At 40.2% G+C, this 13,046-nt stretch overlaps 1 protein-coding gene across 1 annotated transcript in view; it reads left to right on the top strand.

Moving 5' to 3' along the window:
* Nucleotides 1-13,046, top strand: part of MRPS5 (mitochondrial ribosomal protein S5) — a 65,088-nt gene that overhangs the window by 42,787 nt on the left and 9,255 nt on the right. Inside the window, exons 6-9 of the mRNA XM_014964376.1 lie at nt 4,053-4,143; nt 7,809-7,855; nt 8,937-8,994; nt 10,489-10,551. Coding sequence (XP_014819862.1) covers nt 4,053-4,143; nt 7,809-7,855; nt 8,937-8,994; nt 10,489-10,551 — 259 coding nt within the window. The remainder of the gene's footprint in view (nt 1-4,052; nt 4,144-7,808; nt 7,856-8,936; nt 8,995-10,488; nt 10,552-13,046) is intronic.

The raw sequence follows: 13,046 nt of genomic DNA, 5'->3' as shown, positions 1-13,046 counted from the left end.
ACTGGGATGCAAGTCTGCTCTGCCTTTGGTGCTGAAGAGAAGGCTGATATGGACATGATCATTAGGAAGGAATTTTTCACAGAAAGAGTGGTCGGGCATTGGAATAGGCTGCCCAGGGAGGTGGTGGAGTCACCATCCCTGGATGTGTTTCAGGGACGTTTAGATGCGGTACTGAGGGATATGGTGTAGGGGAGAACTTTGTAGAGTAGGGTAGATGGTTGGACTCGATGATCCCAAGGGTCTCTTCCAACCTGAATGATTCTATGATTCTATGATCTAGCTAACACAGGCTTGATTTTTTCTAAGTTTACTACTGAATTCTTTTGGCCAGCTGGCTTCCCAAGCCTTTTAGTTAGGTTCCTGAGCCTCTCTGGACTCACTTGCAGAGAATTGCTCTTCCTTCAGCTCCCGTTTTACCTTGGATCACCTTAGAGAAGTATGAGGAGCGGGGGACCTCATGCCATGAGGGGATCAGCCTGTGCAGCCACTCTCCTCTGCACAAGAGCAGCAAAAAAAAATAGCAGCATCAAGAGTGTGGCCTGGAGGTGGTGAGTTCCTAAAAATCATGACTGGAATATGATTTCTAGAAAGGAGGACTTTCCAAGGGCAGCCAGCTTGGTCTGTCACTTGTTCCGCTTTTACAAGAACAAAACCTGCAGGGAAGTGTTGGGTTTTTGCCTTTGTCTAAAGCTGGTAAGTTCTTGAAATCACAATAACCTGTCTCTCACTGGACCCTATTTCCACACTTTAAACTCTGCCTTTGAACCTGCTGCTTCCCCTTTCTCCTCTTAATAAATGATTGAGGTGGTTTCGTTTTGTCTTTGAGAGATGCTGTCCTACCCTCGGCTCTCGAAAGAAGGCTGAATTTGCATTATCAGCACCGTATAGTGGATGCAGGGAGACAGTCAATTTGAGGTACACTGTGTCTAGGGTTGAGCATCCATCTGTTTTTAGATTTTAAAAATTGGTTTCAAATGTGGCTTGAGTGGCAATCTAGTAAATAGAGGTAATTATGCCTTTGTTTCAGTCACTTTTCAGTGGTCATGCTGCTTTGAAAGTGGCACATTTTTCATTGTGTATTAATTGTCCTCAATCCAACAACTGGAACAAAAGTGAGAGAGCTTTCTAAGTGAGAGATATCTAAATATTTCCCTGAGGAACTTCAACAAGGGCAAGTGCAGGGTCCTGGCCCTGGGGAGGAATAATCCCTGCACCAGTACAGGTTGGGGGTGACCTGCTGGAGAGCAGCTCTGAGGAGAAAGAACTGGGAGTCCTGGTCGGCAACAATCCATGAGCCAGCAACGTGCCCTTGTGGCCAGGAAGGCCAATGGTCTCCTGGGGGGCATCAGGAAGAGTGTGACCAGCAGGTGGAGGGAGGTCATCCTGCCCCTCTGCTCTGCCCTGGGGAGGCCTCATCTGGAGCACTGGGTCCAGTTCTGAGCTCCCCAGTTCAAGAAGCACAGGGAACTGCTGGAGAAGGTACAGCAGAGGGCTACAGAGATGATGAGGGGCCTGGAGCATCTCTTGTACAAGGAGAGGCTGAGGGACTTGGGTCTTTTTAGTGTGGAGAAGAGAAGGCTGAGGGGGCAACTGATCAATGCTTATAAATACTTAAAGGGAGGGTGTCAAGAGGATGAGGCCGGTCTTTTTTTCAGTGGTGCCCAGGGACAGGACAAGAGGAAAAAGGCACAAGCTTGAATATAAGAAGTTTCATCCAAACATGAGGAGGAACTTCTTCACTTTGATGGTGGCAGAGCCCTGGAAGAGGCTGCCCAGAGAGGTGGTGGAGTCTCCTTCTCTGGAGAAGTTCAAAACCCCCCTGGACCCGTTCCTGTGCACCCTGCTCTAGGGCGACCTGCTTTGGCAGGGGGTTGGAATGGATGATCTCCAGAGGTCCCTTCCAACCCCATGTCATTCTGTGATTCTGTAATTAATTTCAGTGCAGTTTAATGATGGGCTGTGTATGGGAGGTGGAGTGGCAGCGGTGCTGAGCGTGCTCCAGAAGAGCACGGCTTTGGTGTGGGGAGGCACGGGGCTGTGGCAGGAGGATCTAAGGACACCGTGGTTTCAGCAGTGGTTGTTGCCTGGGCACATTATTGAGCTTGAGCAGCCTTCACGGTGTTGGAGGAGAGATGCAGCAGCGCTGTGATGGGTGACTGAACACATTCCCCTTCTGAGCTGCTCAGAAACAGCTGTCGAGTGCAGTTCTGGGAAGGCTTCTGGAGAAGCTCACGGCATGAGTCTTTATTGCCACCTTCTGGAAAGGGAGACTAGTAATTTTGGAGCAGATTCTACAAACGTGACATCCTTTATTTTTGACAATATGCATGTAAACTTTTTTTTTTTTGGTTCAAGTACTTATTTAGGCTGGCACAAGCACGTACAAATCAAAAACAGTATGCTCTTGCTGCTCCTAGAGAGATCGCTCTACTTCAACTCCCTCTTCTTCCTTTCATCATTACTTTGCATTTTCTGCAAATAGCCTATTTCCACACTTTCATCTCGGGGGGGGGGAGCTTGGTTTTTTAACTTGTTCTTGTAAGCAGTAAGATTGCAGAAAGAAAAATAGCTTGGAATAAGCAATTAGCAAAGCTGATATTTCTTCAAAGTGTTCTCTAGAATATATGTGCACTTTGAATTTAACAGCATCTTTATTTTAATGAAAGCAAGGTGGAATTTTTCAGAAGCGCTCATTCCTAATCTAGTGATGTCAGTGGAATTTTTGGGGTTGGTTGTTTGGGTTTTTTTGTGAATTTCAGTAAGAATGTTTAAGCCATGACCAAGAATTTTAGAGTAGTGTATTTTAGATATAGTCTATTTTATAGTCTCTTATAGAATAGTATATTTTAGATTTATAGTGCTACAACCAGCCTAGCTTACTGAAGAATCATGTATAGGGCAAAGGGGAAACACTGCTCAATTCATGTCTTTACAATCCATGTTTAACTGTAATCTATGGAAATAATATCGAGGCTTCATGAATGTTGATATCAATGTGTTTGAGGAAGGGGAGAAATGAACCACGAAGTAAATTGTATCTTCTGACTGGTAACTCTGAGGCACAGATATTAACACAGTCAAGCAATATCCAGTATATTATTTTGTATGTATATATATATTTGTGTTTATACTAAATTTTCTATTTTTATCTAGTTTATATGTTATATGCAGTATATAAAATATATATTAAAATATATATCTATATATTTAAATAAGCATGTATTTTAATAAATAAACCAAACCAAGGAAATCAGAACAGGAGCTGGATGGAAAAATGATCTCAGATGATATATTAAGACCATTTAAGGTGGGAGACTATAAAGCAGTCATGTAGGGGGTTCTGTAGCAGAGGCAGAAGCAAATTTAGATTACCAGAGTGCTAACCATAATGCCACCCATCTCCCCAGTTGTTGTTCTGTTGTCCCACCCACTCCAAAATAAATAACTTTCTTGCCTCTCTGCTTGAATTTCATGCAGAGTTTCTGTAAACATTTCTAGTTCCAGGAATGAAATACCACGTTCTTCTTCCCCTCTCCCAAATGAAGTCTTGCTTTTAGCAGCTGTTGTCTCAGTAATGGAGTCTGCAAGTAGATTTCAATCCCAAGTTTTAACCTATGTAAAGCAACAACATGCCCTGAGGAGATCCTGAGAGTGCTTCTAAAATATGTTAAAATGTGAGGGGGGCAGTGAGATATTAATGTCACTTTCCATTTTTTCCCATGTTTTTTCATCATGATTGAAATCACACGTGAAGCTGGTGGCATTAGAGCATTTTCTGTTGTGTGACTAAACATAACAGAGGGAATGTTTTAACAAAACTGTACTGAAGTAACTCCTGTGTCTGAGAATAGGTTTTTGCAGCCTTTACACATTTAATGCCTTGAAGCTGGTGTCCCACTGCAGATGATAACCATTGACACAGACAGTATGTGTTGTAAGGTTTCATCACAGGCCCCAAACTCCTTTTTGGTAAACTGACTCTCTTTTAAGAAAAAAAAATACAGTTCAACTGTGCTTAACAAGATGCTTCGTGTTTGTTTTTTTTTCTTCAGGTGAAAAATGTGTTTTGTATGAACGCCAAGGAAGGCAGAAAAAAATCAATACGTGCCTTAGTGGCGATTGGGAATGGGAAAGGGGCTGCAGGTATGTGCATTTACTCTATATAAAAGATGCCAAATTAATGATTGTTTGTAATAAATCTTCGTGAGGCATGGTGATTTAAAGGGATTTCTTATACTTTAAAAAAGAAAAAAAAAAGAATACTTACCCTTTTTTTACACTGGGCAATACTGAAATACCTCTAAGAATTTTAAGTTTCATCTATAAAAGTAAGGTTTATAATCAAACTATGCCTATATTGAATTGGACACTTTGTTTTGTATAAAAAAAGCATTTTCTGGAAGTGGTAATATGTGATTAGGTTTAGAGCATATATTATCCAGTGGTAGAAATGTTTTTTATTTAACTTCAGAGTGATAGACCTAACTACCTGTAGATCCTACCAGAAGGGATCATCTACACTTTCCTGTACAGTTTCTTTTTGCTGTATATGCTGTATGTGTTTAAAAAAAAAAAATCAAAGCCTGAAAGTATTCAGCTATGCGTATCTGCATCTATTTCACCTGCCCTTAGGCGCCTGGCTGCAGAGTGTAATTATTTACTCTCCGAGTTAAAGAAAATAATCAGGCACCTGCAGAAGGTGCCTGGAACCACTTGGGAATTATTCATCCCCTTGTGTTGATGGTGTAAGAAAATGGAGCTATGTGCTCTTCCCAGAGGTGCCTGTGCAGTGCGACTGGTTGTGTGCTTTCCTGGGTTACTTTCTAGCTCATGTCAGTATTTCTAGGTAGAAGTAGTATTTCTGGATGTTTTTTATAAGGTTGATGGTTGGACTCGATGATCTGAAAGGTCCCTTCCAACTGACACAATTCTACGATTCTGTGGTTTAGTAGAAGTAGTATAAATCTGGTTGATTATTATTTTTAAATCCTCCCTAAGTCTCAGCAGGGTCCCTTGTAAGTATCACTGCTTTTAGTTAAAAAGGCCTTGTTTACTGGTAGTCTCAGCTAGGATCTTGATTCAGAAATTTGTAATGAATCTGTCAAATCAGAAGACCCTAATTTTCCTTCTGATTCAGCCTCTTTAGGAAGCTTTCTTATTTTATCATAACAGAATAATTTTTAAAATCATTAGAAATATCATTTTAATCATAAAATAATTCCATTTTATGGGCTTCCTGCAAATACTGTATTTACACTTTTAAGGAAAAATAGAATACTCGGGGTCCTGTGAGTCTGGTCTTACAGTAACTTCAGTGATCAGTGGTTTGACCCGTTTGTCAGCTTTCTCCATTATGACTCTTTATAATGGTCTCTTCAGCAAGCAAATTGAAGTTTAACCAGAGAAATGCTGTCTATGGCATGGAGTAAATAGGCCAAATCAAAGGAAATGTAAGATTATGACAAGCTGTGAAAAGAGGCCTTTTTCCTTTTCTTTCTTGTCAAAGACTGGAGAGAATACTGGTCAGAGGCATTCAGTTTAATTATGATTTCCTTATAACGAACTCTAAGCAGGGTTATACATCCAGGGTAGTGATGACCAAGCTATCTTTAGAAGCAATCAAAACATCTCAGTGCAGCATCTAACTGGGATTAATTAGCCCTGGATCCCAGCCGATACCATGGTAGTGCTTCTGATGTTGGTAAGATCACTCACAGCAAAGACGTAGATGACGGATACCTGGCATGCTCCGCCATGATCCTCTCCTCAGAAGTTTGGAAAATGTTGCAGTTAAGTAATGACAGTTCTTTTTTCAGGTGAAGCATTTAGCAATCTTGGCCAGAAGAGCCTTCAGTTGATCAGAATTCGTTGATCAGAATTTCTTCCTAATTTACAAAATTAGGAAGAAAGAATTCACTCTACTGCAGCTTTTTAGGGGGTTGTGTGCAAGTAAAAAGTTCCAAGAAAAATTCTTAGTTGAATGAGTTATTGCTGTTGATGGGCAACACAACGTAGAGAAGCCTCAAGTAGTTTCCGTGTTACGTTTGCAAATTTTCTAAGTTATCAGGTCCCATTTAAAAAAAGACAACAACCAACCAACCAAAAGTATTAGTATTAGTACTTCAGTGATACGGTATGTCCAGCTCTTTACATATTGGGTATTACTGGATATATGATACTTAACAATATTATGTATTGATAAAGCAAAAGGAGACATTCCATGATGTGGTTGTTGCTGTCTTTTTAAAAAAGAAAAAACAAAACCTCAAACCGTCACTGTCTTTTTTAAAAAATCTATGAAGGCTAGCAGATATTCCCAGAAAAGTATATTTTCTTTTAAGGATTTTCTGTTCTACTTTGTCAGTTACAAAAATTATTGGGCATCCTTCATTTGATGGTACATGCTTTGCTTGTGGTAGCCAGCTTTTGGGATGGGTCAGATTCTGAGACAGAATTATAAAAGACAATGCTAATACCACTTGAAAGTAAAGGCATCCCTAAAGGAACTATGCAGCCACTCTGAAATAGTGTTTGTCTTTACCTCAGTTTTCAAATACCAGGAGTTAAAGACTTTTTCTTTTGTTGCAGGGTAAGTTTTATTTAAGAAGCACCCCTGAATGTGCTAAGTTTTTCTCCATAAGGAGATAGTTTTCATGCATTCTTTTGTGGATATAAACTGATGTACATTAAAATTCCCCTGAGACCTCAAATGGTCTTAGACATAAGACAGCTGTGCAGAATTAAAAGAAGAATTTGCTAAAAAAAAACAGAAAGTAAATAGCTGTGAAGTAAATAAACCAAATAATATAAGCCAAATAATAGAGGATTACTACCTCTATCAGGCGGTAGGAATATGGTGTGTATTGTGTTGGTGGCAGAATACAGGAAATTGCATTTGCATTGCTGTATGACTCTAGTAAAGAAAATCTTGCTTTCAGTATATATGCAGAGCCTCTCCCTTTTTGATGTAAATAGTCTGCTTTTATTGTGAGCTGAATAGATATCTCTGATGGTGGGTTGTATGTGGGAGCTTTAATAAGATGACTGTGTTTCCAGTTGACTACAGTTTTGCAGAACTTCATTTAAGTGAAAGATTCAAGTTCAGATGTGTGCCTCAAGCTGAATTTTAATTGCAGTTTGGAGGGGAGGAAAATTTTAATATATAAAGGAAGGTGTAGTTCTCCAGCAGAAGGACACTTTACTGTGAAAAAATTCTTCCTACCTCCTCTTTGAAAAGCTTTTTCATGAAATGTATTATCAGTTTAATCAGAGTGTGCTGAATGATTGAATTGAGGTTGCCCAGGTGACTTCATTTTCGGTATTTTCTAATCTATTGCATGAATTCACAGCATTAATACACTGCCATTGTGTTCTCTGTGTGCGTTTGAAAGAATAGCACAGTTTCCTTGCATTTTTCTTGTGCACAAGTTAGAAAGTGCCAGATCTCTGGGTGCGTGTTGCGTGCTCAGAAAAGCTCTCGAGAGGTTGTGATGGCAGACACTGCCCTCGACTGTCTGCATGAAATTTGTGTGTCAGTGTTGGCCAATGGGTCCAATCCCGTTGATTTTTACATTAGGTTTGTGGATACAGGTAACCCATAGCCCCAGCTGATACAGCAGAAAGAGCTGCCACTTTCCATGGTGTCTGTGGTTTTCTCTCAACCATTTTCTGAGTATGGTCTGTGCAATGGAGTGGAAATAACCGATACTGAAGGTGGTTGTGAAGTTGTCTGGTTTTTCCCATTTGCTTCCTGAACGTCCTGCCTCATGTATTTCTCAGTAATAAAATGGCTCTTTTCTGTCTTGCAGGTTTTGCAATGGGGAAAGCAGGTGACAGGATGAACGCTTTACGGAAAGTATGTTGATTGAATTATTTGTTGCTTGATGACAAGCTCAAATAATTCATACCTACACTTTTTTTAAAAAAATAGTATCTTTTGTAGCCTGTGCAAAGAAGCGAGTCCATGTATACGATTTGCCAATCTTGATACAAATAATCATAGAGTCATTTAGGTTGGAAAGGACCTTTAAGGTCATCTAGTCCAACTGTGGTAACCCAGCACTGCCAAGTCCACCACTAAGCCATGGCACTCAGCATCACGTCTGCCTGGCTTTTAAATACCTTCAGGGATGGTGACTCCACCACTGCCCTGGGCAGCCTGTTCTAATGTTTGATAACCCCTTCTGTGAAGAAATTTCTCCCAATATCCACCCTAAACTTCTCCTGGTGCAACTTGAGGCCATTTCCTCTTGTCCCATCGTCTGTTACTTGGGGGAAGAGACTGACCCTCCCTGGGTACGCCCTCCTTTCAGGAGAACCATGGAGAGCGAGAAGGTCTCCCCTCAGCCTCCTTTTCTCCAGGCTGAACACCTCCAGCTCCATCACAGGACTTGTTTTCTAGACCCTTCACCAACATCCTTGCTCTTCTTTGGACACGCACAATAAAGTTGCCATGCAACGACATTCTGTTATTGCACCCTTTATTTTCTTTCTAGTCTCATTTTCTGTGGCCTATACCTATCCCCTCTTGCTCCCTTGTTTCCAATATCTATATAGCATACAATCTGCTTATACAGTCAGTCTGTAGGAATTTTTTCCTTACACATGCATAATGACCTTATTAAGGCTCCTATTTAAACTTCAAAATGTTACTAGTCCATCTACATTAATCTCATTTTCGTTATAATGCTCTACTAAGCTATCCAAGTAGCAATTCTAAAATACACAAAGTTTTGTAAAGTTGTTACTATATGGAGAAATCTTTTAAAATATTTAATCTGTTAGGAGAAACCAGTTCTTTAAAGCAAACATTTTCTTTCCATAAAGTAAATCGTTCAGATGTGGTAAACCTGTTTTCCTAAGTATCCTTTGTTGCTCTCTTCTGTTTACCTAACTGAAAATTTCAAGAAAAAATGTTTCCTGCTTTTATTCCTTAGGCAAAGAATAAAGCAATCCGCTGCTTGCATTTTATAGAGCTGTATCAGAACCACACCAGTAAGTATAATTTTTTTAGACTTCTTTAACTTTCAATTAGTACTGAATATACCAACAAGAACTGGTTGCAACTAGTTACAAAGCATAAAAAGACATTAACTAACACCTTTCTGATCGGTTGCATTGTTTTATTATTCTTGGTGCATTCTTTTGTTTCTTCAGCATGCTGTATGAAACCTTACCCCCAGCCTGTTCCAGCTCAACAGTGGTAATTCCAGAGTACACATTATGTCAGTCCTGGAGTAAAATAAGTCACTATTGAATGAACATGTGCTTTACTCTTTCCTTTCATTCAGGATTGTATCAACAGTTGTAAGAAGGGTCCATGAAGAGAAGTTAGGATTACATAATATGAGATGTTGTTAAAATATTGAGAGATTTATCTCCCTTCTAGTCTCCTTTGCCATGTTTATAACTTGGATACTTAATAGTATTTTAGGCTCTTTAAAAATGGGAGCAGTAGCAAGCTTAGATCTCTGCTGGCATCATTTGAGTTAAGGAAGTCAGACCCTGGCTGGGCCTCTCTTCTCTACAGTGAGCTCCTCCGTGCTTTTCCCCTTTGAGTGTCAGAGATGATCCCTGTTTACTCAGTCCATGTAAGATGATGGAGTCCAGCAGCTGGGGAGAACATTGGCTGGAGAAGTCAGTCTGATGTTTCATGTTAATTCAATTTGACACCATACAAGTCTTCTCTGATGTCAGACATGGTACCAGTATACCAAATATTGGGTTATCTTTCAGAAAAATTTTGAAAGATAGTACCTTACAGAGTCTACGAATATTTAACCAAGGCAGTGTGTAGATATTCAGTATAATAAAACTTCAGCTTACAAATACAAAACTGCAGTTATCCTCATGAGTCTATTCCTTGAGCATTATTATTTCACACTAACAGACTGGGGATTTGATTAAAAACTGGTGATGTTTCCCCCGTGCTTTCCATTCTACATAACATAGAGGTCCTCTCTGAGCCACCTTGCCTGCAGTGCTAGAGTCCACTATGCAGAGACTGAGGCATTGAATCAGATGTATAAAACAGCCCCCCACCAGAGGATGAGTGTTTGGGGGTCCTTTTGAAGCAGAGAAAAGCAAGAAGACTGGGATGGTAAATATTATGTATGGAAAATCCCAAGAATGCTGAAGCCTATGGGGAAACCTTAGGTTAAAAGCTGAGTTATTTCAAAAATCTGAGTATGGGGAAGAAGGTTAAAGGTTACTTCAAAGCTAAGTGAGGATCATTAGAGGCACACTTCATATTTCTCAAGTTAAGCTTGGTTTTGTATACAGTAGTAAAGTAGTATTCACAGATGTGTAAACATTCCTAATGTAGTCCAGAAATTTACCTAAGTTAACCCTTCTCTTTAAAGAACTCAGAGGAGAGTAAAACTGACTATTCACAGTTTGAAAAAGAAAGGTAGTCCTTAAATGTGTTGACCTAAAGTTTGTCTAGAAGGAGGAATTTAGCTGTAATGCCTTTTTATTTCTCCCCTCCAGTTTACCATGACATTACAGTGAAATTTAAAAGCACAACCATCCGGATGAAGAAGCAAAACAAAGGTAATTAAAGCTGCCTGGAAATGTTGAAGTTTTATTAATTACCCACTGGTATTTATTTGATGTTGTATTTGTGCAATGTCTGTTTACTTCCGAGATGGATCATTTGGTGCTAGTCTAGCATGTTTAAATGTTGACGATGATAAATTATTTTTCAGTAGAAATACCTACCGTTGATGACATGGCTTTGTTACTGTAAATTAGGGTTTGACCCTCTTACGCTGGTGGGAGCTCTCTACCTGCTTTTCTTTCACACTTCCTGAGTGTAGTTCCTTCTGCTATAAATTACCTAGGTGTGGAAAAGTCTAATCTAATGGCATAGATGTTGGAGGCAAAGGCAGAAGAACCCTGCAGGTTTTTCTTCCCACCATATGCTCCATGCATGCTTTGGGGCTCGTTCCGTTATTTTTTCAGTGATTTTTAATTGCTGTTTTTAAGACATTTCCCTCCATTTCCCGATTGCCAAGGTCCCCAGTCGGATAACGTTGCTGGAATAAACATTCTCACAGTTTCACATGCTCTCATCAATTAGCGTGGCTGACCAGGTTTGGTTCCCATCGCTGCCTCCCTTATCATTTGTTGGTCACGTTTGCGTCCCTGTGTGTTCTTGTCACTCTCCTTCGACATGCCCTTACAGCCATTAGTCCACTGGAAGTACTTGCCATTAAAAAGACTTGAAAAAGACAGTACTAAATCACTGTCAGTAGTTGTGAAGTGTGGCACCTCAGCGTGCCCAGCATCAGCAGGGCTGCACCAGCAGGACATATGACTGGAAATTGATGGAGGGCCATGGCTGTTACCTCCACGTTTTTATTTTGAGAGATCCACAGCCCACCTCACGCTGTCCCTCGGCTGTGTGAGTGCTGTCTCCAAGAGCTTCCATGGGAACACTGACCTTTTGGAAACACATTGCTGACTCTCTGCTACCCCTTTCCTCACTTTTGGAGCTGTTGCAGTATGTGCTTTGCCAGTCATTTGCAGCGACAGGGAAACATCCAGAGCCAACCTTGTAAACTGCTGTCACATTCTTCAGGATGCAACATAAAAAAGTTTTACCGCGTGAGGTAGTTTGGGGAGCTAATGGTTAGCTTATTCCAGTGTGATTCATTTCGCCTTCTAAGGTCTTTCTGTTTTGCAGACTTGCAGTGATGACACAAGGTCATCTCTTTCCATGAATCTTTTGAGTTAGACCTTTATGTAGAAAGGTTTGATGTGACTTTCTAGCCTAGCTTTGCTTTCAGGACAGATAAAGGTAGCTGCTGGTCTGTAGAAAACATGCAGTTTGCTACAGAGCGCCCTTAATTGGTCCTCTAATTTTAATATACAAATAGAAAACTAATTTAAATACATGGCTGATTCTTTGGAAGTCGCTTCAGTTTCGTCATGATAAGATGTAAAATGCAAGAGCATTTAATGACTAGCTTATAATAAGTCAGAAACTTGGGATAATTTTTCAGTCAGAACACTGTCATGTTCAACCACTTAATTCATCAATTTCTGCAACCGTTGAGTAAGCTGAAGCGTTGACACTTTGGACATACTATTTGATGTTGAGTATCTGGTATTCTTCTTCTGCACTGTCACATTAGTAATATGAGAATATAATTATTAGTGTTCAGAGTTACTAATGTATTTTGAAAGCATCTAAAATTGCTATGAACCTTTAACACAATTTCTGTTCGGTGACATTTTGGTTCTGGGATAAGGGGGTTTTTTAATTAATGTGACAGTAAAGTAATAGCGTGGGCCTAGAAAAATCCTTGCAGGTTAACATACATGGAGTCAGACTGTCCTGTCATTTACAGTTCTGCAGTTTTTCTGCATTTAAGGAGCTCTGGAGGTGGTAACTTAGGTAATTTGGGCTATAATTTTTAAATTAACTGCTTAAAAGAAACTTCGGTTTAGTCTTCAATATAATGCAGCAAAAACATGCACGTAGCAGCAGTAGCAGAACTGAACTAGACATTTGACCATGTGTATATAAACAAATAATGCTGTTAGTGTTAAATGGTAAAGGAAGGTTCATTTTCTTGTAGTGGAACATAGAATAAGACATGCCTTCCCACCTCAGCTGCCATGTTACACTCATGAATCTGAGAAGCAAAAACCATCGGGGTCACCTTATGATTAGTATTACCTCACCAGACTGTTGTCCTGATTTATTTCCATTTTTTTATTAGGTTTGAGAAACAAATTGCCTCTCCACTACCTCCTCCCTTTCCCAAGAGGGATCCTTTTGTAGCTGACATGCTCCTGTAGCCCTACCCAGTGAGGCCTTTCCATTCAGCGTACACAGTAAAAATTGCTATCCCAGAGTGGTTGAGGTTGGAAGGGACCTCTGGGGGTTGTCTCATCCAACCGCCTGCTCAGGGTCACACAGAGAAGCTGCCCAGGACCATGTCCAGAGAGCTTTTGAACATCTTCAGGGACAGAGACTCCACAGCCTCTAAAGGTGACCTGCTCCCTTGCATTGATACCCTCACTGTGAAAAAGTGTTT

The sequence above is a fragment of the Calidris pugnax genome, unplaced genomic scaffold (assembly GCF_001431845.1).
Source record: "Calidris pugnax isolate Ruff unplaced genomic scaffold, ASM143184v1 scaffold219, whole genome shotgun sequence".
Lineage (NCBI taxonomy): Eukaryota > Metazoa > Chordata > Aves > Charadriiformes > Scolopacidae > Calidris > Calidris pugnax.
This window is presented reverse-complemented; position numbering and strand designations above follow the sequence as displayed.